Raw genomic sequence first — 26304 nt, forward strand, 5'->3', positions numbered from 1 at the left:
CATCTCTAAGGATCTATGACGCCCTCCTTGGAAGGAGGAACAGGAAAACAACCATTTGTGAAAGGTAGAGTGGAGATATACCGACCCAGAAACCATGTTTCAGAATCAATCCATTCCTCGTGTGTCAAGGCCCCTCATGCTGAAATGTCACCTCCTCTGGGAAGCCTTTGGGGACCTGCCTCTGCCCCAGGCTCATGAACTGCTCCCCCTTGGCACTGGCCTCTGTTCTCCTTCTCAGCACACAGCAATCAGAAGCGGAGTGTGTGCATATACACCTCTTTCTCTAAACTGTGAGCTCCTTGAGCAGAGCAGAGCTGGTCTAGACCGGTTCAGGCTTCTGCAAGTCTGTGGTATCCAGAGGAAGGGGGTCCCAGGGAGAAGGAGTAGGCAGTGGGCTGGAAGGAGGCGCCTTTGTCAGACTTTGCTTGGTGAGTCAGGGTCACATGGATTAGTCACAGGGGAGGGCTTTGAAAATCTTCATGGTGTCCTGGGATGGTCAACCTTGTCCACGTCACAGCCTGTGGATTTTCTGAGCACCCTGGATTTTTCTGAGCACCTTTAGCCTCTCCTCTGTGACCTCATAACCATCGTAGGACTTCACACACTCAATCTTTCATTCAGTAAGTACTTCTTGAGAGCCTGTTAGGGGCCAGGCACTGTGCTGGGTGCTGGGATCAGTAGTAAACAAAACTATCACGGCTCCTGTCCCGTGCAGCTTATAGACAAGGGGAAAGGCTTACATTTGCCTGGACCAAAACAGTCTCCCCCAGCACACCGGGAGCTCCTTGAAGGAAGAGACTAAGTTGTATGGACTTTTTAACATTTTCATTTTATGTTTTAATTTATTACGTAATTCACACCATAAAATTCACCCTTTTAAAGGGGACAGTTCAGTGGTTTTAGTATATTCACAAGGTTGTGCAGCCATCACCACCATCTAATCGCAGATCATTTTCATCAGCCCGCAATAAACTCCTTGCCCATTAGCAGTCATTTGCCACCTCCCCTGCCCCCAACCCCTGGAAACCACTCATCTACTTTCTGTCCTGTGGTTTTGCCTTTTCTAGACATTTCACATAAATGGGATCATGCAGTCATGTGGCCTTCTGTGTCTGGCTTTTTTCACTTAGTGTGATATTTCCAAGGTGCATCCACATTGTAGCAATGCTCAGGGCTCCATTCGTTTTTATGGCCCATAATACCCCACTCTGAATGTACCACCTTCTGTTTGTGCAGTCATCGGTGGCTGGATGGTTACAGTTACTTTTGTAGTTTGTACCTTGATGTCTTCCTCCTCCGTGTCACCTTGTCTTCTTCCTCTGTCTCTCCTCTGTCCATCCCTCCCTCCATGTTCCTGCTTTCCTCTCTCAGATGCTTGTTATTCCACACCTACCATGTTATGGGCACTGTGATTAAACATCTCATAAAGGTTCCAGTCTGAGGTAAATCAGAAGGCACTATTTAGGGCTTCCCTGGTGGCACAGTGGTTGAGAGTCTGCCTGCCGATGCAGGGGACATGGGTTCGTGCCCCGGTCCGGGAAGATCCCACATGCCGCGGAGCGGCTGGGCCTGTGACCCATGGCCGCTGAGCCTGCGCTCCGCAATGGGAGAGGCCACAACAGTGAGAGGCCCGCGTACCACAAAAAAAAAAAAAAAAAAAAAAAAAGGCACTATTTAAACATTTTAAAATAAATGCCTTATTTTAAAAGTTTCAGATGTATAGAAAAGTTGCTGAGATAGTAGAGAATTCCCATACACCCATCTCCCAGTTTTCCCGTTGTTAACATCTTACCTACTGTGGTACATTTGTTCCAACTAAGGAGCCAGCACTGTTACCTTCCTATTAACTACACTCTACACTTTATTCAGATTTCACTACTTTTTCCCTAACGTCCTTTTCCTGTCCCAGGATCCCATCCAGGACACTTCACTGCATTCAATTATCATTGTCTCCTTAGGCCCCTCCGATCTGTGATGGTGTCTCAGGCTTCCCCTGTTTCTGATGACCTTGACGGTTTGGAGGACTGGTCAGGTTCTTGATAGAATGGCCCTCAGTTGGGGTTTGTCTGATGTTTTTCTCATGGTTAGATGGGGATTATGGGTTTTCTGGGGATGACCACTGAGATGAATAAAGCCATCATTTTTAAATTGCTGAAAAGCCCTGGAACTAAGAAGTGAGACCAGATTTTTCAGGATTATTCAGAAAAACCAAGGAAACTTTACTTTGGAGACCTTCAAACGGTAGAAGTGCTGTATGGAAGGATTCCCTGGTCTTTTTTCCAAAGAGAGTGGTATGCTGCCTACCCTCACGGTGGTGAAGAAATGAGCCTTTATCTGACATACAAACACAACTTGACACGTGTTCTTTCTCTCCTGTTGGCTCTAAAGTGTGACCTTTGGTGAGTCAAGCCCTCTCTCTTGGTGTCTATAGGATTATGAAGTTGCGACTGATGATCTCCAGGGCCTCTTCCCACTGTGACGGTTTATACTCTAAGAGATGACCTGTAAGTTCCCTCAACAGCCATCAAATCCCTAAGTTTGGCTCCCCATTCTTCCATATCAGTCCCAGCCTGTTGTATTCAGGTGGCATTTGTCCCCAGAGGATATACCCACCCCAACCCCATTTTAAAAACCTTCCTTGCAGACAAACATACTGGACAAACAAACCCCAGCCCTTTGCTGTGCGGATCTCCACTTTGAGGGGCTGGGGGAGCGTTCCAGAGCAGCAGTGCCCAGAGCGGGACCCTGGCCTCCCTGTTCCCCTGCTGACACAGCACAAGGCCCAGAGTGAGGAGGGTCACAGGCAGAGCTACACACTGCACGACGCTGGACACTCTTCACCCCAAGGGGCTGTTTTGGTTCAGCAGCTCCTGTGGCTCGAGTAAGTTAATCACTGATGCCGAGAGATTAATTTGTAACTGGACAGCAGACAAGATAGTTCAGGCTCCGGTGGGGCGGCACTGAACTGTGGCGTGGGCATTTCTCAGAAGACGCCTGCTCCACAGCTTGGCGCGGACGCTGAGAACTTCAGATCCACACCGGTTCCTATGGGCCACCCCCCTTTCCCTCCAAAGGGGGGGAAAATGTGCCCAGGACTCTCCCTTCCTCTCTGCAGCATATTCTCTGGTCTTAGAAAACCTGTCCAGGCAACAGCCAGCCTCAGTAGAAAAGTCCAGTTTAAAAAGTCCACTTAACGGGGAGCACGTGCCTGCCAGCCCAGACGAGGCCCGTGGACCAAACCGTGCAGGAGAGGAGAAGAGGAGGGAACGAGCGAGGAGGAAGCGGTGGAAAGATGTGGAAGGATGGATGGGAGCCCAGGGTGGGGGTGAGAGATGGTTCCTACAGCCTGAAGCCCCCGGCTCGTGGATTGCGGCCACTCCAGGAAAGGCAGGTCATTGAGGGTCTGCCCTCCCATCCCACGTGCATCCCCTCCGTCATTTCCAGTCTTAGCCCACCGCTCCCATTCTGGGTCCAGGAAAGACAGGTGAATCATGATGTGCAGGTCCCCCTGTGGCCTGACCCTCATGCTCCAGTCATCACTTCTTTATCAAGTAAAATGACCCTTTGTTGCCATACTGGATACGCATGGCCATAGCTGTTGGCTGCGGATGCTGCCATTTTGTCAGCTTCAGCCATCTCTTATTTCTAGCCAGGACAACTTGGAATTCTTAAGTCAAGCCTATTTATCAAGGAAGGCCCTGGCAATACTGCCCTCATGGCACTGGGCTCAGAAGGCTATTCTATAAGGCCACAGTCTCAATAGAGAAAGAAGATAAGAGAAGAAGGTAAATGGAACCAAAAATAGGAATGGGGCCTGCATTAAAAGGGGGTGCAGAAGAACTTCTCTGCGGGTTGCTGCAATGTGGGCTCCCCACCCAGAAGTTTCTGGGAGCCCAGTTGAGTAGTGGGTGATTTGTGCTTCGTTTTCTACCAGGAGCCCGAATTCTTGTCATTTTGGTTCAATCCCACTGCCCTTGCCCATGAGCGCGCCTCACGCAGTCTCCGGTCTCTCTTTTTGTTCATGCCGTTCCTTTGACCCAGAAGCCTTTCTCTCCTTTCTCCATGTCACTCACTTTGATCAAGACCTGGCTGAGGTGTCATTTCCACCAGAAAACCGTCCATGAGCCTTCAGCTTGGCCCTCGGCTCCTGCTCTTTGGTATCTTCGGTTCCTTACACCTATTGGCAACAACACCTGTGGATTCTCAACCCTAATAGGCAGCTTGGCAGTACCTGGGGCACCTTGTTAAACATACAAATCCTAGATGCCCAAGTCTCTTGGGGTGAGCTTGTAAAGCTGTATTTTTATTAGTCTTCACGTGTGTTTTGGATGCCAGGCCAAGGTTGGGTGTATCTTCTCTAGTCTCTGTCCCCTAGGCCTGGGCACAAGGCTTAGGTCATGGAGACTGCATGTCTCTGTGCCCAAACAGGAAGGGCTGCAAAAGTGCAAGACCCCTGCCCTTTCATTCACACAGTTTCCATCCTTTTTCTGTTCCTGCTTTGTGCCCCAGATGCTGTGCTGGCGATCCAAGAGCAAAGCCCAACACAATCCGCCTCGTACAGCTGACGGTCTGGTCGGGGAGACAGAGGTGAATCAAATTACTTACACACATCTTATTGCAAAGTGCCACATGAACCTTATAAAGGAAAAACAAAGCTGTTCTGAGGACTTACAACAGGGACTCTGGCATCAGCTGGGAGGCCAGGGAAGGCTGAGCTGAGACCTAACTGAGGGATAGTGGAGGACAGGGGTAGTGGGGAGCAGTCTCACTGGGTTCTTTCAAGTGCTCTGTTGGAAGCCGACTGGGAGGCACTGGGGGCCCATGCCCCTCCAGACACTAAGATGGTCTGCAGAAGGAGCTTCTCTTCACACCCACCCCAGGACCCCACCTTCGCTTCTGCTCTTCTGCTGTCTCCTCTTGCCATGAGCCTCTGGAAGATGATGTATCCTAAGCAGAGGAAAGGCCTGTTTCTCCAGGCTGGGGGCTGTCTGCTAGCATCTATGCTGCCATTGCTGAATTCCCAAGAGGTGCGCCTCCCTTTGACCTGACGTAATCTCCTACTGGGCACATGGCTTGGCTAGTGGAGGGCAGGCTCCCCTCCGACGTCCCTCCCCTCTCAACAGTGGAGCACCTTGTGCAGTGAACAATGTGGACAACCTCCTGGGGTGGCCTTGCTGCCGTCGCGAGCAGGACGTTCTGGCTTCTTGGTTCTCCCTCGTAGCTGGAAGATTCCTTTATCCCAGAAGGAGATAATTACATCTTCTGTGGCCATAACTCTGTTTGGACATTTAGACCAAAATTTATATGTATTTTCTGGAGGACTGGGTGTTTCTCTTACCTAAATTGAAAAGAGGCTTCTTTTAAATAGGATCCAAGAGAGTTCTTTCATATGGTAATTCACATACACTTTGGCTGATAAGCCCTAGACTTGGCAGAAGGTTCAAAGCAGAAATTGTGTTCAGATGAGGCACATGGATGCTTTTTGATCTGATTTGCTTTTAGCCACTGACGTTGGGATAATTTTGGCCTCAAAAACCAGGTAAAATGAGATCTTTTTTAAACAAAGTCTGAACCACCTAGAGTGAGTGGAGGAGTCCTTATACATTGGGAGCTGGGAAAAGAAGCATCTTCTGGTGGAAGACAACCCTCATCACATGAAGGCCACGCTGGAGTGGCCCTGGAGGGGCACCTCATCCAGGTCCTTCCTTTTACCAGTGGGGAAACTGAGGCTCGGAGAGAGAATGTGGACTGGCTTAGGTCACAAAGTGAGTGGCAGAGCCAGGCTGACCCCTGACAGGCACTTCTTTCTGCACCTGAACCTTGCTGATGGCCAGCAGTGACCAGTGTGAGGATGGAAGGAGCTATGTGGGTGACCGTGTGTATGGGAAGGTGAGAAGGGGACATGTGGGCTGGAAGACAGGGTGTCTCACCAAGTCCAGTGCGGTCCCTCCTCTTTCAGATATGGGAAGCTGCTTTTCCTACGTAAGAAGGGTTAGGGCTAAGCATCACCTACAGGAGAGAGAGCTAGGAATACAGTGGGAACTGGGAAGGAAAAGAGAAAGAGGGAAGTTCATCTTACAGACACCAGCGAATATACAAGTGAACCATGTGCCATGCCACTGTTTCACAAATGACCGTTAATACTGGTTTGGGTTGGGGGAGGGTTGGGTGTCAAAGTGACATCCTACCTCGGGTACCATATCTTTCCACGTCTGACATGTGTGAAAACACTTTCATTTGTAAAGATAAGTTGAACTTACTGAGCACCCACTAGCTGAGCAACCTAGTGGGTGCTCAGTAAATGGTAGCATCTCTCAGTAGAGATCCTGCTAAGGAAAGGGACAGAGGAAGGGAACATGTTTTCTCCTTCAATTCCCTTAACGATGCCTTCAGGAGGTATGATTCTCCCCACCTAACAGATGAGGAAACAGAAAGGATACGTTTCCTGCCCAAGTCACACAGCTCAAGAGCAGTGAAACTCGGCTCTCCTGGTTGGGAGCTATTTCCACCAGCGTTAACTCCCATCAGCTTCAGCTGACAATTCCTCCCCTTGCCTCCAGACCTGCCACCTCTCCCTGGTGGACATGTAGCAGAGATGGTCCCTAGATTCGAGTGCATTCGAGTAGAGGTGTGGTGCCTTCTGCATAAGCTTTGATTTGGGGGGGACGTGTGTTGGTGGCTCAAGCATTTGAGAATGCTGGAAATGGGAGTCTTTCCCAAAAATGCAAGATCAGTGGACATTGTGGGACATACCTGGGTTTGTTTTTTATTCCAAGACCAGCTTGTTTTCCATAGGCCCAAGCTCCATCAGCAGGCCAGGACCCCGTTCTGATTCAGACTTAGAAAGTCAGCACACACATCTGCAGTTGAGGCTGCTCCTGCTTGGGCCTGAGAAATCCTGGGATCCCCTTTCCTTCTCTTGTCTCCTGGTTCCTCTGCTTCTGGTGATGAGGCAGGGGCAGCTTGGAACAAAGACCTTCATCATTTCTGTTGTGAAACTGTCCTAAGATTAGGCAACTGTGAATTTTTCATCCATATTCATTTCTCTAGTGGATTTCAACAAGATTAACTCTAAAAAATAAAAATTAACATTTCCATTCCCCGTGAAGGGTACTGGTGAATATGGAAAGAAAAATTCTTTTTTAAAAAAATTAATCTATTTATTTGGCTGGGTCGGGTCTTAGTTGTAGCATGTGGGATCTTCGTTGCAGCATGTGGGATCTTTCGCTGTGGTGCGCAGGCTTAGTTGCCCCGTGGCATGTGGGACCTTAGTCCCCCGACCAGGGATCGAACCCATGTCCCCTGCATTGGAAGGCAGATTCTTAACCACTGGACCACCAGGGAAGTCCCAGAAAGAAAAATTCTAAAGGTGAAATCGTCAAACTCTGAAGGGCACATGCAGGAGTCCTGACCAGGCTGGGAGTGAGGAGACCTACATTTTGGTCCTGATTCCCTCCTGCTGCCTGTGTGTCTTGGGCAAGTTGCTTAACCTCTCTGGGCCTCCATGCTTGTTAAGGACTCTTTCAGTGCCAATATTTTATGGTTATAAACAAGGAGAGAATCATCTCAATAATGTAGTTCCTTTGTAGTATTGACTTTTACACATTCACCATGGAGGATACTTGATGAGTTTAGAATTTTCTCTTGGTTGGAACAGGGACTTGAGTTCTTTCCAACTGTGGCCCTAAGTCTGTGGGTTTGGTAGGCCCATCAGGCTGTACAGTCACGTGCATTTGACATTGTAAACATATTTCCCGTTTGCTTAAAATAAAATCCTGGAGGTGAAATGGTGTTTCCAAATTCCGCTGAACTGTAGCCTCAGAACTAGAGCTGGACCATGTGGTCCGAACTCCTCAGTTTCTAAGTGTGAAGGCCCAGAGTCACGGAAGGAAGGACCCCAGGATTCCTGGAGAATCTGAGCAGAACTGGAGCTAGAGCCTGGGTACCATCACGCCCAATCTAGTGCTTTGCTTGTGTCCTCTCTGTATGCATAACATTGAATAAAAGCCAGCCGGAAGAGAAAAGGATTATAAATAACAGACCATAATCTTTTTTTTGCGGTACGCGTGCCTCTCACTGTTGTGGCCTCTCCCGTTGCGGAGCACAGGCTCCGGACGCACAGGCTCAGTGGCCATGGCTCACGGGCCCAGCCACTCCGCGGCATGTGGGATCTTCCCGGACCAGGGCACGAACCCGTGTCCCCTGAATCGGCCGGCGGACTCTCAACCACTGCGCCACCAGGGAAACCCCAGACCATAATCTTAAGAACAACTTTAATCCATGTAAATACAGGCACAGAGATTTTTATTTATATTTTCATTTTAACATGCATCAAAACCCTGCAGTCTTCAAACACCACTATGGACATTCTATTTGCATTTCCTGAAGCCACCCCAGTGAGCAACTCTGAAATAAATTAAAAAGAGTGTTCAAGCCTGAATGCACACTGAGGTTTCCATGTGCTCAGCTCAGCAGATTCAGGTATGACCCCTACAGAGCTTGGACTCTGAACTGGCACTAACATTCTCTACGCTCAATGACCATTTCACACAATGAATTCATCTGTGTAATTTGTGCTTAGCTGTCCCAAGATTAACTCCATGTTTGCATGAAGATCAAAATGCTTACTTTAAAAAGTTTGGTTTTCTTCCATTTCTGTCTTATCTGGGGAGGTATGCATGCTTGGAATTTCTTGGGCTTTTCTTTTTCAAATCTGTTCTAGGGATTGAGAATGTGAGGGCAAGTGTACGTGTGTGTGGTGGTGGGGTGACTTACCTTTTATTTTTCTGTTTTTGAAACAACAATCGGCAATCATTCTTCTCTGTTTTGATGTCCTCTTGTCAAAGGCAACCCAGAACATTGGGCTTTTTTTTTTTTTTTTTTTTTTTTGCGGTAGGCGGGCCTCTCACTGTTGTGGCCTCTCCCCTTGCGGAGCACAGGCTCCGGACGCGCAGGCTCAGCGGCCATGGCTCACGGGCCTAGCCGCTCTGCGGCATGTGGGATCTTCCCAGACCGGGGCACGAACCCGTGTCCCCTGCATCGGCAGGCGGACTCTCAACCACTGCGCCACCAGGGAAGCCCTGAACATTGGGATCTTAAAGTGGGTAACAGCATTCTTGATTGCCCCCATGCCTAGATCCTACATTAGTTAGGATTCTAGAATTCTGCTTTATTAAAATTTTTATCCTGGGTTACAATTTACGTAAAGAGAACACATCAGAAGTGTGCATCTTGGTACACTTTTATATATGCATATACTTCTGCTTTGCTTATACCTTCAGTTATTGTTTGGTACCACTTGGTAGTGAAATATCCGTTGAGTTTTTCCAAAGACTGCTGCATCCGCCTGGGGAGGAGGCTGACATTTGGAGCTGCTGGTGTGACTGGAGTCAAGAGGATTTGCCTTCCACTGTTTCACCTCACTTGCACTCCAGCCACAAGTTCTGGGAGGAATATTGGAAGGCACACTGCACTTCCGCTCGCAATGGGGATCAGCAGGGAAGAGGGAGACGTTTGAATGGGGTGGGGTGTTTCCACTTAATCATTACCACCACCGACATCAATGAAAACTAAGTAATGCAGATCGTCCGCATGGGCACCTACAATGAGTGGAAAGGAGACCAGATTCTTAGTAAGTGTTACAATGAGGTAAGGGATGGACAGAATATACAAAACTGAGCGGGTGAAGCAGGGTGGCTTGCATTCGGCTTCAGTATACAATTGATTTTTGTAGCTGAAGGGTCCAAATTGCCCTGGCTATTTCAAAACAACATCAGGAGAGGAGCAGTTGTGTTTTCCAGCACCCCAGTGGTTGCCCAGGACACGAGGCAGCCTTGAGGACAAATAACGTCCCTCCCTGAAATAGGAAGCCAACTATTTACTTATACAAATAACACTATAAAAAGGCTTTAGAAGTTGAGCTGCAGCTCCTGAGCTTTGACCAGCCCCTAGATTTGTCTCAAAAGGCTCCTTCCGGAGGAAGGAAAGTCCTGAGGCTCTCAGGTCGAGCACTGGCTCAAACAACAATTTAAATCAAGCAGAGCCTCCACTGTCTCCAAGTTGAACCTGCCCAAGCAAACACCCTCAAGACAGCTTCCAAACAAAGAGGACAATATGACCATCTCAACCTGAATGTGCATCACAACTAGCTTTCAAAATTCATTGTGTGAAATTAAAAAAAAAGTTCTTATAATAAAATTCACTTTTAAATCCTATGATTTTTCATCGCAATCACTTTACATCCTCTCAATTCTCATCCCCTTCCTTTATCACACTCCTTTGGCAAAATCACAACCCTGGTTAGATCTGACTCTCCGCTCACTTAGTACCTGACCCCATGTATCTGAATGAAGTTCGAGAAAAATGCACAGCTAGGCTGGAAGCTCACACTTTAGATTCATGACCTCAAACCTTGATGGCTCCTTAGTGCTGCCAGGCAATCATATATTGGCATACCAATATATATTGGCATATCCCACTCATCAGTATTTGTTGAATGAATGGGTTAAACAAATGAATTTTATTTAGGGTCCCATGGATGCTATAGTTCTGCTTGTCCAAGTTTAAAAGAGAATTTTATTTTAAAAACATTTTTTTTAAAGTGAGCACTGACCTTGGACGCAGAAGACTTGTATTCCAGGCCTAGCCCTGCTGCTTACTAGCTGGGCGACCCGAAGCAAGTTACCCTTCCTCTCTTGGACTCAGGCTCCCCTATGAGTGAGGCAGCTGGACCAGGACACTAGCAGATGGAGAGTCTCTCTAGATGTCGGTTGAGTGAGATGAGGTTCCTACCTTCTGCCAAAGTTCACAGATCCATGATTCTTCCTTGAGCCAAGCAAGCCCACAGCTGGGTGTCAATCAGGAGAGTGAGACGTGAGGTCACTGACATTTAAAGGAAGCAAGGAGAAACACTTGCAGGAGGACCCTTCTCTTCTTTATTGGTCTCTGATTTTAGTTTCTGGTCCAGCAGCTGGAAAGAGATTCCGAAGCAAACCTCTCATGATAAAAGCAAACAGTGACTTTGGTTCTGAGCAAACTTCAGATGGAGTGCAGCAGAGAGGTGACACTGGACTGGGATTCGGGGACCCGGATGTAACCCAACTCTGTCACTGGTCATCGGCCCAACCTCCTCTTGGGCCTCAGTTTCCTCTCTGTATAATGAGTGAATTTAAGTGTCCTAAGCTTTTATCTGGCCTCCACCATTTCCAAGCACTGGTGGCATCTTTTCGCCTTTTTAAACTTGCCTGGCCTGTTTCAGATCAGAACTGGCACAGTATCAGCAAGTTTATGGTTTTATAAGCCCAGAAACATGCTTTGCAAATAAATGATGAAGGCATTGGAGTATTGCATGGAAACACCAAAGTCTTGAACAAGAGTAGGACTTTGGAATTGTAAGAGGAATGGAAAGGCGTTCATGGTAGAAACACCTGTCCTTGACCTTAAAACCAGATGGACAAGTGGCCACAGATTGAGGGAGGTCCACTGGTGCTAGGAATACTGTCTGGCACTTTCCCCCAGGATGTGGTATAGTGGGCAGTTTGGGTGCGACCTGGGCAAATCATTAAAAACAAATCAAAGTCTACAGTGAGAAGATCACTTCAATTATCTTTCAATCTCTCTGATTCCTGGGGTCTATTGATGGGCTAGGACATTTTAATAACTCTCAAAACTTTGCTAATCTGTCCCTTTCTCCCTGACAACACTCTCCCCTCTGCCCCCACTTTTTATTAAACAGAGAGAAAAAAGGACTCAAGCTCAGAATCTTTACCAGTCTAGAATTTGGTAATATTGTTTTGCTTTATTGCATTTATTTTTGTGGTTACGTTCCATGAATAGAAAGTGGTATTATATTTTAATTTTAGAGTAGTTAAAATTTTACCTTAAAATACATGTAGTTTAAAAAACTGAGTTAGTTTCTATAAAATTATTAAGGAATAATGTGTGTTCTACACAGATACTACAACATAGGGCAGGTGGTCCCTGGGGTTTGGTGGGTGGCATTCCCCAGTCCAAACTGGCATCATTCAGATAGGGGAAGTTCTTCTGGACACCACAATAGTGCTTATAATGCCATTTATATTTACTGGGTAACTCAGTTTTTGGTCTTTTTTTTTTTCTTTTTAAATAAATGTGTACTTTTCCCTGATCACTTTGTGTAAAACCTGGAACTACACAAAAACATGTAGAATAAAAGAACAAAATATTTTTTAAAATATATGGAATAGAATGAAAAATCACTCATTGTCTCTCTACTCAGAAATAACCACTCCTAATACATTGGAAGATTTTTCTTCCTTAGTGTACCAACAGAGCTATTATTAAAACATATGCATTAAATGTTTGTAGCCTATTTTATTTCCTTAACATTATAACAAATGTGTCCCCACACCATTCAAAACTCTTCATAAACATTTTAAATGGTTGTAAGGTCTTTAACATAGAGAGGTCCCATAGTGGATTTAACCACTGCCCAGCTGTTTTACATCTGGGTTATTTCCAGTTTTGTCCATTAAAATGTTGTGATGGATAGCCTTATGCATCTCTGTTTGCCTGCATTTTATTTCTTTAATTTTTATTAGAGTATAGTTGATTTATAATGTTGTGTTAGTTGCAGGTGTACAGCAAAGTGAATCAGTTATACATATACATACATCCACTCTTTTTTAGATTCTTTTCCCATACAGCTTATTACAGAGCATCGAGTAGAGTCCTCTGTGCTATACAGTAGGTGTTGCCTGCATTTTGGATGGTTTCCTTACAATAATTCCAGAAGTGGCATTCCTAGGTGGGAAGATTTTTAAGGCTTTTGGGATACATATTGCTTTTCCAAAAGTGTGGGGACCTGAAGGTACTCCGATCTGAACCCATGTGATGGGACACACTTGGGTTTGTGTATGTAAGGTGGGCTTGTTACTGGAAAGAGCTCAGACTCCGCCACTTTGGGCCAGTTACCTAACTTCACCACCTCCTGCTGGTGCGGGTCTGACCAGTCCCTCCCCGACCAAGAGCAAGTGTTCTTCACATCTAGGCTCATGAGTGTTCATATTTCAGCTCAAAAGGTACACGTCATGAACTTCACCATATGTGATTCTCCCTTCATGTAAAGGGATCAACAACCATTGATTTTTTGAGAAATCTCCATACTGTTTTACATAGTGGTGGCACCAATTTACACTCCCACCAACAGTGAATGAAGGTTCCCTTTTCTCTACATCCTTGCCAACTCTTGTTGTCTTTTTGATGATAGCCACTCTGAGAGGTGTGAGGTGGTATATCATTGTGGTTTTGATTTGCATCTCCCTGATGATTAGTAGTATTGAACATCTTTTCATGTGTTTATTGACCTTGTATATCTTTTTTTGGAAAAATGTCTATTCAGGTCCTCTGCCCATTTTTAAATTGGGTTGTTTGTTTCTATGATGTTGAGTTGTATGAGTTCTTTGTATATTTTGGATATTAACCCTTTGTCAGATATATTGTTTGCAAATATCTTCTCCCTTTCAGGAGGTGGACTTTTCATTTTGTTGATAGCTTCCTTTGCTGTGTAAAAGCTTTTTAGTTTGATGTAGTCCCACTTGTTTATTTTTGCTCATTTCCCTTGCCTGAGGAGGCATATCCAAAAAATACTGCCTTTATTTTCTTCTAGAAGTTTTATGGTTTCAGGTCTTACATTTAAGTCATTAATCTATTTTGTTTGTTTTTCTGCATTGTGTGAGAAAGTAGTCCAGTTTGATTACTTTGCAGATAGCTGTCCAGTTTTCCCAACACCATTTATTGAAGAGGCTGTCTTTTCCCCATTGTATATTCTTGTCTCCTTTGTCATAGATTAATTACCCATATAAATGTGGGTTCATTTCTGGGCTGTCTATTTGGTTCCATTGATCTACATACCTGGTTTTGTGCCAGTACCACACTGTTTTGATTACTGTAGCTTTGTAGCATAGTTTGAAATCAGGGAGCATGATACCTCCTGTTTTGTTCTTCTTTCTTAAGATTATTTTGGCTATTCAGGGTCTTTTTGTGGTTCCATACAAATTTAGAATTATTTGTTCCAGTTCTGTGAAAAATGTCATTGGTATTTTGATAGGGATTGCACTGAATCTGTAGATTGCGTTGGGGAGCATGGTCATTTTAACAATATTAATTCTTCCAATCCATGAACACGGTATATCTTTCCATCTGCTTGTGTCATCTTCAGTTTCTTTCATCAATATCTTATAGTTTTCCAAGTATGTTTTAATTGTTTATTGATCACCTATCACGTGCCACACATTGTGCTAGGTCCTGGGGATACAAAGGTGAGTAAAACACTCGTGTCTTACTGGGAAGGGCCACATTCTTGCATGTGTATGTTTATGTGTGCAGGGGTGAGATGGAGGGATAGACTTGCAGTAATAGAGCTATCCCGTGCCCAGATGCCACATGGACCCTGAGGAGTAGGGTGTAGGATTGGTTAATAAAGGCTTCCTGGAGGAGGTGGCTCCTGAGATGTCAGAGAGGCTGAGAAATGCTCTGTGCACTTGCTGTTCCCCTCCTGTCCCCACTGCAGTGTTTGCCTGGGAAATAGAATAGCAATCACTGGGAGAGTTTCTTGGTTGCCTAGTGGTTAGGATTCCAGGCTTTCACTGCCATGGCCCAGGTTCAATCCCTGGTCAGGGAACTGAGATCCCACAAGCCAAGCAGCACAGCCAAAAAAAAAAAAAAAAAAAAAGCAATCACTTCTTTGCAAACCGTAGAAACTGCACAATAAGCAGCAGATTTATGATAAAAATTCAGATAAAATGAAAGGTCTAGGTCAAGAAATATTTCAACTATTGATGGAATTTCCCTCCTGGACAAGTTGGATTTACTCTCCCTTTTCTGTACTTCCAGAGCATTCTGTACCTCATTATTGCCTTGACTGAGAGGTTTCAGTGTTTGTGAGGTGGGGTCAGAAGCTTATTTTACTCATCTTGGTATCTGCCCTGATCTCTTCAGCGTAATACTTACTCAAAAAGTAAAATTAAGTTGAACCAGCTCTTTGGGTTTTGCTCTCTTCTCTGCGACATTCATTCCAACGGCCTCCAAGTTTGAAGTCAGCGAAGCTGCCAGACTCTTTTGGGTGCTTCAGCCCCACCTGTTTGCTCAATGGACATCTCCACATAAAGGTCTCATAAGCATCCCCACTCCCTGTGCACGCTCCCCCTACAGCCTCGAGCAGCGGTTCTCAATGGGGTACTTTTGCTCCCCAGGGGATGTATGGCAGTGGCTGGAGGTGTTTTTGGTTGTCACACAAGAGTGGAGGGGGGGTCCTCCTGGCACCAATAGATATTAGGGGTGCTGATAAACATCCCACATGCACAGGGCAGTCTCCATAATGAAGCATTATCCTGCCCCGAATGTCAATAGCATCGAGACTGAGAAACTAGAACTAGAGGGAATCTTGTACAAGGTAGTGAGACCATGGCACTGCTCTGCTCACAGCCCTCTCAAGGCTCCCGACCTCCTCAGAGTAAAATCGGCAGTCCTCACACCTCCCCTTTCTCTCTAACAGTTTCATTGAGATTATAATCCATATGCCCTAGAATCCATCCTTCTAAAGTGTAAAATTCAATGGCTTTTAGTAATGAGCTGTGTTCCCATCACCACCATCAATTTTAGAATACTTTCATTATCCCCCCAGAAAACCCACCTATACCCCCAGCCATCAACTCCCAGTCTCACCTTCCCCTCCCGGTCCTAGGCAACCACTAGTTTACTTTCTGTCCCTATAGATTTGCCTACTCTGGACATTTCGTATAAATGGGATCATACAATATGTGTATGGTTCCTTTGTTACTGATTTCTTTCACTCAGCATAATGTTTTCAAGGTCCACCCATGTTGTAGCAGGTATCGGTACATCATTCCTCTTTCAAGGGAATAATACTCACAACAACTTACCACATCTTATTTATCCCTTCAACAGTTGATGGATATTTGGGTTGTTTCTACTTTTTGGCTATCATGAACAGTGCTTCCTGAACATTTGTATGCAAGTTTTTGCGCACGTTTTCATTCCTCTTGTGTGTATCTAAGTTGCTGGGCCATACGGGAACCCTGTGTTTAACCTTTTAAGGAGCTGCCTGTTTTCTCCTCCTTTTCTCTAAGGATCCACATCCGACCAACCACCACAGGCTGTGATTCTTCCTCCTGAAAGTGTGCCCTCCTCCATCTCCGGAAACTGCCTCTCCACTTCTCACCTGGACAGCCACAGTGCTTCCTAACCGCGATACCTCAACTGCTTCTCAGAGTCACAGGGGGAAGGAGTTTCACATCCCAGTGCCCGGGCCACACCCCAGACCACTTGCTGCAGCCCCTCTGGAGGCCGACCCAGGCATCAGCCTTTCTAAAGCTCCCCACGTGGTTACAATGGACAGCCCAGTAGAAGATTCACGGTGCCTCTTTCCCTGTAATCACCACCCTCCCAGCTGAGTGCTTTTTCTAAAGCAAATCTGATCGTGGTACCCACACTCTTCTCGAAACTCCTCTTTGGCTCCCTCACAATATAATCTGAACTGCCCAGGATGCACACCTCCATCTACCTACCTCCTTTTCCTCCCTGACTCAGGGCGCTGGCATGCCCGGCCATGCTGAGCCACACACACTTTCCTCTGTGTGCTTGCTAACCACATCTCCATGCCTCTTCAGAGAGCCTTTTCCCATCTTTTCATCCTCCTCTGGGAAGTCTTCCCTGATGCTTCCCTGGAGACCTGGCTGAGCGCTGAGCGAGTCTCCCCTTCGGGCAGCCTTCCCTTCCCACAGACGGTCACATTGTGTTCACTGGCCTTGGGCCTGTGAGTTCCTCAGGGCCAGGGCTGGTATGTCATTCATCTTTGTATCTTCCTTCTGCTGATACACAGTAGGTGGCATGCGTTTGTGTGTGTTGGTGGGAAGGGTGATGAATGAAGGTGTGAAGGGGTGAAAACCTACTGGCCCACTTAGGGCAGGGTCCAGGGAGGCAGTCCTACCAACTGCCCAGCTGTACACTCCGGAGTCCCAACAGTAATCCTGGGGCAGCAAGAGGTCCTGCTCAGTGCCCTACCCGGACTGGTGAGTCCACACATCTTCCACGCCATGGCCACATCCAGCTGAATTTCCTGTCTCGAGGCTTACATGTTTCAATTCTCTAGCCATGGGCCTGGTGCCAGCACGTGTTGGCAGGAAAGTGGGGGCGGGGTGGGACAGTCCTTCTGCAGCCAAAGGCAAAGTGCCCCAGCGCAGAGATAAATCATATACATTCACTTCCAAAGGGCCTCAGTGGGGTGGAACGTCCCTTGTCCTGTCTTTGGCCATAAACCTCCAGGCTGGAGAAGTTAGTTACCCTCCCCTGGAGAAGCTATCAACAGCACGGCACATCAACAGGCAGCAAAGAGCACAGGCTGAAACGTCCCTCTGGGTGGGGCCTGGACTGCCAATACTCTGCCCACTTGGCTTTCCTGGGCCTCCCCTCCTGGCATGGGCTGCGCTGTCTCTGGGGGGACCTGTTGGAGGCTACAGGCCTTGCCTGCTGGTGGAGGCGTCCAGGGAGCATTTGCCCTGTAAGTAACTAGGCTCTTTTCTGCCGCTTTACTTCCCATGAACAGGAGGGGCACTGAGAAGGGAGTGTGGCTCTGCCGTCAGCCATATGACTGTGGGCGGCTCTCTTCTCCTCCTGGGTTCATGGTCCCCTTTGAGGCCGGGGGGTGGGGTGGGGGGGGATGGATCAGACGACCCTGAAGGCTGCTGTGTCGGCTCCAGCGTCACAGCTCTCCCCACCTGAGAGCAAAGCTGCGTGAAGTCTTCCTCATAGGGCCTGAGTTGCTAGGAAAACCACAGCTGGGGAGATCAGAGACAAACACAGCAACAAGTAACAAACTTGAGAGTAACTTCTGTCTGTATTTCCGTTTCTTCTAGATCTGGCCTCTGCATACTCCAGGGGATAGCAGTGCAGCGGGAACAGCACCGGACGAAGGAGGCTCCCAGACCGGAGTTCAGCTCCTGCTCTGACTGGCAGCACCATCTGGGGCAAGTCATTCTCCCATCCATAGGCCTCAGTCTTCTTACTGGAGAATGGGGATATTTCATAGCTCCACTGTTCATTCAACAGACGCTTGCTGACAGCCTGCTGTAAGTGTGGCCTGGCACCAGGTTGGGGGTGGGGGGAGATAGAAAGGTGGGTGAGATGGGATGCTAACTCTCAAGGAGCTCCCGGTCCAGCTGGAAGACAGCCACGGAAACAGGTGATTGTGGTCCAGTGTTGTGAGCAGCGCAAGGATCATAATAAAAGGGGCGCTAAGAGCTGGCCTTCAGTTAGGTCTTCTCAGCGCTCGGCTCTCTGCTAGGGGCTTGCTTGTTGCATTCAGTCCTGTACTGACCCTATGAACTGACACCACAAACATCCCCATTTCACAGGTGCTCAGGAAAGGCGTCCCAGAGAAATGATGCATGTGTCTGCCGAGACTTGCGGTGTGTAGACTGTGGTGCAGTCTGAAGGGCGGAACCAAGGCCTGGGCGTGCACGAGCCCACATAGCTGAAGCCCATGGGTCGGGGGCTGGTGATGACAGGGAGGTGGGGGAGCAGGCACGAAGGCTCTTTTAAGCCATGTAAAGGGGCTGGTGATGGCCCCGGAGAACCAGCTTGGTGGCTGGCAGTTCGGAGAATGGGTTGAGCAGGGTGAGAAAGGAGACCGCAGCCCCACAGACCTGCCAGGGACCAGGGCTCTCTGGGAGACTGTTGTCATAATTTCAGGAAGAGGTGAGGACCTGGGCTGAGGGCCGGAGGTCAGAGGGGACTGATGGCCAGAACTGGAGACTGTGGGCCATGGGGGTAGAGGGTGATCAAGGCCAATGAGGTCACGTACCAGGCGGCCTCTTGGAAAGGTGGAGCCCACGTTCCAGCATCAGCCCACAGTGCCTCAGGCTCATTCTCAGAATGACCACTGGCCCACCCGCCATCTCAGCTGTCAACACGCTGGGAGTGCCCCAGAGGTAGAGGAGGACCAGGCCCTCCTGGCCTGGCAAGGACTCCACAGAACGAAGACGGCCAGAGGCCACGCTTTACAGAAAAAATACTCTATGGACACTTGTTAAATGGAAAAAAGCCTCTTTTCTTCCTCTTACAGCTAATATTCATTTCCTCTTAAATAGAAGGTGTTTAAGTGTCAATACTAAACGTTCAGCAACAATTAGCTGCATCTGACATTCCCAAGTGAAATGTGGAGTTAAGCCCTATCTAGTCAAGAAGGCCGGGCAGAACCACTCTTGTCTCGTGGGTCATCTGGCTACTGAATTTCCTGCTATAAAGCCCAAGAGTTAAAGAAGTTTGGGACTAGCACGAGGATAGAGGAGCAGTAGGATGAAGAGACTAGGAAGCTTACATAGTCCTGCAGGAATATAAGAATGTGGTATCTCAGCAAGGAGGCAAGGCAAACCCAGGGGGAAGGATGGCGTGATTACTACATCAGTGGTGTAGACACCTGGCTGACTGCTTGGGAAGGCACACAGTCACACCTCTGCCTCAAATCACACATCCCGATAAAATTCTAACATCTATGAAAGAGTGCATATAAATCAACAAACAATTGGAAAACAACGTCCCATAGAGAACTGGATAAATTATGGAATACTGATACTATGGACTATTATCAAATCATTAAAGTCATGTTTTAGAAGAGTATTTAGTACTCATGATACATTGTTAAGTAAAATAGCAGGCTACAAGAAAGTATACAGGTTATGACTGCAATTTTGTAGACTAATTTCCCACAATATATCTGGAAGAGTGTTCGTGTGCACACACACATAACTGAAGTGTGTGTGAGTCCACATATATAGTATATACACATACATGGACATGTATCATGAAACATATCACAATGATAATAGTTATTATCTCAAGTCATTTTTACTTACATATATTTATTGTTTTGTTTTTTCCTAAAGTTCCACAATGAAGATTCATTACTTGTATAATATGGAAAATCAATAAATGTTATTTAGAAAATGAATCTATGATGGTTCTAAATATTAAAATAACTTAAACGCTTTGGTGAAAGAAAGTGGAAAAAAATTGGGGGAGCCTGCCCCATGAAGGCTGGGAGTTTGGCTGCCTGAGCAGCTCTACTTTTTCCTGATGCCCTTCCACAACTATAAACTTCTGGAACCCGACACCACGTGTAGGCTATGTTTCTCTGACGAGGGAACCTGCTGGCCCAGTCTTGGGAACCTTGCTCGTGTAACACAAGACAGTCTAGGGGTGGCCCAGGGCATCTCTCCATTTCCAGGGGAAAAATTAAGTTCATGGTTAGCGTTTTCTCAATTAAAATTTTTCTCCTATAAAATCTTCTTAAACATTTGATGCCTGAAGTTACTCTGATATATTAGAATCTAGTCTGAGACTCTATCAGATTTAGTCCTGATTATATATGTAACTGTCTTAAGTTGATACATCAACATTTCAGTATGCACTGGTTCTCCAAAGAATGAAGACTACAACAGTCTGGGTACCTGTTTTTCACAAGTTCTCCAGGTGATTCTGAAACATGCCAGCTTGGGACTGCCTGTTGGTGTGTGTTCTAAAGTAGTGGGTCTGAAACTTTGCTATAATTAGAATCATTTGTGCAGATTTTAAACCTCCCAATGGCAAAAGTACCCCCGACCGCTAAACTCAGAATCGGTATTTTTTTTTTTTTTAAGTTCCCCAAGTAATTCCAATGTGCAGCCAGGTTTGAGAAACACTGCTCTAATGAGAGCAACCTGAAATCCAGGTGCTGCAGCTTCCGAGCTTGAGAATCACAGCTTTGGTAAAAGCCCTGAGTCTGAATCATTTTGTGCTCTCTGTCTCCATCTGCTGGCCATCCTGCTACATAGCTATAGTTTACAACTTGAGTTTCCAAGACATGCTGCAGCTTGCATGTAGTTTTAAGAATGTTCGCCAACTAGTGAATATAACAAAGAAACAGATTCACAGATATACAGAACAAACTAGTGGTTACCAGTTGGGAGAAGGAAGCGGGGAGGGGAAAAATAGGAATAGGAGATTAAGAGGCACAAACGACTATGTATAAAATAAGTAAGCCACAAGGATATACTGTACAGCACAAGGAATACAGCCAATATTTTATAATAACTGTAAATGCAGTATAACCTTTAAAAACTGTGAATCACGATGTTGTACACCTGAAACTTATATAATATTGTACATCAACAATATCTCAATTTAAAAAAATGTTTGGGACTTCCCTGGTGGCCCAGTGGTTGGGAATCTGCCTGCCAATGCAGGGGACATGGGTTTGAGCCCTGGTCCGGGAAGGTCCCACATGCCATGGAGCAACTAAGCCCGTGCACCACAACTACTGAACCTGCGCTCTAGAGCCCGGGAGCTACAACTACTGAGCTCACGTGCCACAACTACCGAAGCCCAGGCACCTACAGCCCGTGCTCCACAACAAGGGAAGCCACCACAATAAGAAGCCCGCGCACCGCAACGAAGAGTAGCCCCTGCTCACCAGCAACAAAGACCCAAGGCAGCCAAAAATAAATAAAAAATAAAATTAAAAAAATGTTTACCAAAAGAATCAGAGAACCAAAAAGATTTAAAATGTTTAAGTAACAGAAATAGCTACCAAATATATTCTTGTTTATAATAGGATGGTTTAAGTGTTAGAAATGCATTAACATAATGCATCTAGGATCTTTTTTGTGCTTGGCAAATAAAAAGCAGCCAGTAAATGTTGATTATTACCGTTATAATTAGGCATAAGATAAACCCCCATCTTTTAAAATATATTTTAAAAATATATTTAGTGCTACTATACCTGGCACACAGTTGGCTATGTGTACCCAATGGTACAAAGATACAGTCTGTACAGTGAGAAAGAGAGATCAAGAGAGTGTGTGTATGTGTGTGTGTGAGAGAGATTTTTTTAAATTATAGATGTTTGGGGGAGTATTCTGTACTATGAGTTCTGTCACGTGCATAGATTTATGTAACTACCACCACAGTCAGGACTCCAAACAGTTCCATCATCCCTCCAAAGCTCCCTCATGCTTCCCTGTAGTCGCATCCTGCCCCCATCCCAATCCCTGGAAACCACTGATTTGTCTTCCATTCCTAAAGTTTTGCCTTTTCCATAATGTCATGTAAATGGAATCATAGTTTGTAACATTTTGAGAATGGCTTCTTCCACTCAGCATAATTTTCTTCTTTCTGCTTGCTCTAGGTTTTTCTCTTATTTTCCTAGTTAAATTTGAAATTTAGGTGATTGTTTGAAACCTCTCTTCTTCTCTAAAATAAGTACCAAATATTATAAATTTCCATCAAAGCTTTGCTTCAGCTGCACCTATACATTTTGATATGTTATATATCAAATACTATTATATTTTCATTTTGTTCAGTTTCAAGTATTTTCTAAGTTCTCATTTTCCAATATCCTTTGAGACTTCCCCCTTCGACCTCCTATTGAATACTTAGAAGTATGTTATTTAATTTCAAGTAATTAGAGATGTTCTGGTGACTGATTTCTGGCTTAATTTCATTATGGTCAGAGATCATACTTGGTATGATTTCAAATCTTAAAAATCTGTTCAGATTTGTTTCATGATCCAGAATATGGTCTATTTGTCCTATTGGTTACTGAGAAAGGAGTGTTAAAAGTCTCCAACTGTTAGTTGCTGACTTGCCATTTCTCCTTTCAGTTCTATCAGTCTTTGCTTCATGTGTTTTGAAGATGTGTTGTTAGGTTCATATCCATTTAGGATAGTTAGCTCTTCTCTGTGACTTGACACTGTTATCATTATGCAAGTTCCATGTTTATTCCTGGTAAATTTTCTTGCTCTGAAGTCTATTTTGTCTCACAGTATATAGCTACTCCAAATTTCTTTTGGTTAGTATTTGCATGGTGTATTTTTCTTTCTCCTTTTATTTTTAACCTATACTACTTATTTTAAATGGGTTTCTTATAAAACGCATATAGCTGGGTCTTGGATATTTTTACATTCTGACAATCTCTGTCTTTTAATTAGTATACTTAGACCTTTTAAACTTAATGTAACTATTGATATGTTTGGATTTAGGTCTACTGTTTGTTGTTTTCTACTTGTTCCCTACGTTTTTCCTTCCTGTCTTTCTTTTCCTGTCTTCTTTTGGATTATTTGAATATTTTTTAGTATTCCACTTTACCTATTGAGTTTTTAAATATATCTTCTGTGTAATTTGTGTGTGTGTGCATGTGGTTTCTCTAGCAACTGCAAAATACTTAACTTTTCATAGGTTGTTTGGGATTAATATTTTATCATTCAAGTGAAATATAGAAATCTTACTACCGTATAAATCTCTTCACACTTCCTCTTTATGTGGTAACTTTCATGTGTATTACACCTATATTCACTGAAGACCCCATCAGACAATGTTATGTCTTGTTTTAACTGACTATACATGTTATGAAAAGCTTAAGATGAGTCTATTTATCCAAATATTTCCCATTTCTGTTGCTCTTCCTTCATTCCCACGGTTTTGAATTTCCCTCTGGTGTCACAGTTCTATTAACAAAATATTATCACATCAAGAGGTCAAATGAGAAAACCCAGACAGCAAGAGAAAGCAATGGGCATCACTCTCTTGCTGTTGGGACCCCACTTCCTCTGGTCAGAGAAAAGGGTTCCCCTCCCTGAAGCTTTAGGCACCTGCCTGGCTGTGACAACCTCTGCTGCAGTGGGATTGCCAAGGGGCTGGAGTGGGAGATGAGAAGCAGCCATAAACAGGGATCTCCCTGACTCTCTCTGACTTACATAAGCCCTCTTGCCCCATCCTAGGACCAGAAATAGACAGCTTCTCTGGTAGCTCCTTCTGCCTTCATGGTATGCAGGTCCAGGATTCTGTCTGCTTGGAGTCCAGGCCAGGAGACACCAGAGTGGGAAAAACAGTAAACTTACTGCCAGTTTGGTGGTACTCGGAGTTCTCCTTTCCTTCCCTGATCTTCCTGTTATTCTTTCCTTTCCAAGATAGCTGCTCCATGCATTGAGTCCAGGCACTACAGCTGCATGCAGTGGGAGAGACAGGGTGGGCTAGGACTGGAATGAGAATAAGAGATGGATTTTTATGTAACAAACAGGGCCGTGGATTTACAAAGGCTGAAAAATGCTCCCTTAGGGCACCCTAATTGAGGAAGAGATTCTCTTTTCCCCTGCAGTGTGGTGGGTGGCTAGAAGCCTAATCTTTGGTTTGAATTTTTACATTCATTTTTCCAGATGAACTTTAGAGTAATTTTGCCATTAAAAATATTGTTTTTGATTTTGATAGGACTTAAGCTAAATTTATAGGTTCAGAGAGACATGGTCTTTTTATAATAAAGGGTCCTTCTATCTAGGAACATGGTATATCTTCTCATTTTTTTTTGTTTAATGTCGTCTTCAATGACCTTCAAAAAAAATTTTTTTTTAAATTTTTTCACAAAATCCTTGCATAGGCTTTGGTTAGATTTATTCCTGGGTATGTTATTTTTATTACTATTGGGATAGGATCTTTCTTTAACACAAAAAAATCTTATTGGTTATTGTTGATATATAGAGAAGCTATTGATTTTGGCATATTTACTTTGTAACCAGCTACCTTACAGAACTTTTATTCTATTATTTTCTGAGTTGATTTTCTACAAATAATTATTTGTGAATTCCATCCCTCAGACTTGTGTTTTACAAATAAAGATAATTTGGAACCTCTCTTTGTAAAAACTTGGAAAATTCTACTTTTGGTTTATTTAATCACACTGATCATCAAATCTTACACAATGGGGACTCCCTGGTGGCACAGTGGTTGAGAGTCCACCTGCCGATGCAGGGGACACGGGTTCGTGCCCCGGTCCGGGAAGATCCCAGATGCCGCGGAGCGGCTGGGCCCGTGAGCCATGGCCGCTGAGCTTAAGCGTCCGGAGTCTGTGTTCCGCAACGGGAGAGGCCACAACAGTGAGAGGCCTGCGTACCGCAAAAAAAAAAAAAAAAAAATCTGACACAATGTTTTAGGTAACAGTGGTGCTGACAGGCTTGCTTGTCTTGGTTGTGACTTTTTTAGCAAGTTCACCGTCAAGATAGAAATATTTTATGATGTTAACGAAGCATCTTTTTTTATTCATTTTTTAAAAGGATTTTTGATCAGAAGAGAACATTTGAGTTTTATCAAGTGCTCTTTCAGTATCCATAAAAATGACCATTTTAATGAGTTTTATTGGACCTATCAATGTGACATTTTGTTAACAGAACTTCTAAATTTAAAAAATACCTGTGTTCCTACAGTCAATCCTACTAGGTCATAGAATAGATTGCAGAGCAATAATTCTCAAGGGCTTTTTCCATTGACACAGCTGCTCCTGTTTAGAATTATGTCTCCAGAGAGGCTGCACTGTATTTTATTTTATTTTATTTTTTTATTTTATTTTTTTTTTTTGCGGTACGCGGGCCTCTCACTGCTGTGGCCTCTCCCGTTGCGGAGCACAGGCTCCGGACGCGCAGGCTCAGCGGCCACGGCTCACGGGCCCAGCCGCTCCGCGGCACGTGGGATCCTCCCGGACCGGGGCGCGAACCCGTGTCCCCTGCATCGGCAGGCGGACTCCCAACCGCTGCGCCACCAGGGAAGCCCATGCACTGTATTAAAGAGGTGCAGGCCGAACGGACCGGAGTACCTAGACCTCACTTAGCTCTTACGTTGGTGAGGTTCTGCTCCTCGTCTGGATTCACACACGTTGCTGCCCTGCTATTCTGTAGGTTTCTGTCTACCCTCTCATCACTTCGGGGCACTGGCTCTACCCTTAACTACTTCTACAAACGAGGCTACAGTGTGCCTCTTCCTCAGGTTCTAGAAGTGGGCGGGGACGAGTGGGTGTCACAGGGAAAGGGTGACGTTTCCTAATGCTGTCAGGTCAGTGAAGAAAGGCTCTAGACACCTGTGCCAGGCCGACTCCTCCAAACGTGTCCTTTCAATGTCAAAAGAAGCTCAGAATTCGGCAGTCTGAAGTCGAATTCTGTAGCAGAGCCAGACTTCCTACTGTTTCTGCATCAAGTAAGTTCTGGCCCTTTACTCTTTGGAGTGGCTTCCTTTCATAATGGCAGCTTTACTGAGGCCCCAGCCCAGGTGTCTGAGAGGAGCCCCTGGCCCAGGTGTACGCCCACAAAGCCACAGGGAGAAGAGAATCAGCACCCCATTGGGACGGAAGCCCACACCCTGCATTATGGAATTTCTACAAGTGCTTACCCTTGCTTTTCCCCTGCACAGGAATATTAACATCTGTTTTCAGAAACCTGGACACCTTAACGG

The 26304-nt window shown here is 45.4% G+C and overlaps 1 protein-coding gene across 2 annotated transcripts in view; it reads right to left on the bottom strand.

The window, feature by feature from the left end:
• Nucleotides 1–8287: 8287 nt before the first annotated feature.
• The window catches only part of HEATR6 (HEAT repeat containing 6), a 62514-nt gene continuing 44497 nt past the window's right edge, over nt 8288–26304 (bottom strand). The window contains exons 21-24 of one of the 2 annotated variants that reach the window (XR_014014073.1): nt 26242–26296; nt 23931–24068; nt 10613–10969; nt 8288–9599 (exon numbers count right to left, since the gene is read on the bottom strand). Coding sequence is in view for 1 of the 2 variants with exons in the window: in XM_081220538.1 (XP_081076664.1) it covers nt 23851–24068; nt 26242–26288 (265 nt within the window). In the remaining variant the exon portion in view is untranslated. Of the gene's footprint in view, nt 9600–10612; nt 10970–19256; nt 24069–26241; nt 26297–26304 lie in introns of those variants that run through there. The other variant, XM_081220538.1, reaches the window with a different exon arrangement.

Source organism: Mesoplodon bidens (assembly GCF_964165515.1).
Source record: "Mesoplodon bidens genome assembly, chromosome: 19".
Taxonomy (NCBI): domain Eukaryota; kingdom Metazoa; phylum Chordata; class Mammalia; order Artiodactyla; family Ziphiidae; genus Mesoplodon; species Mesoplodon bidens.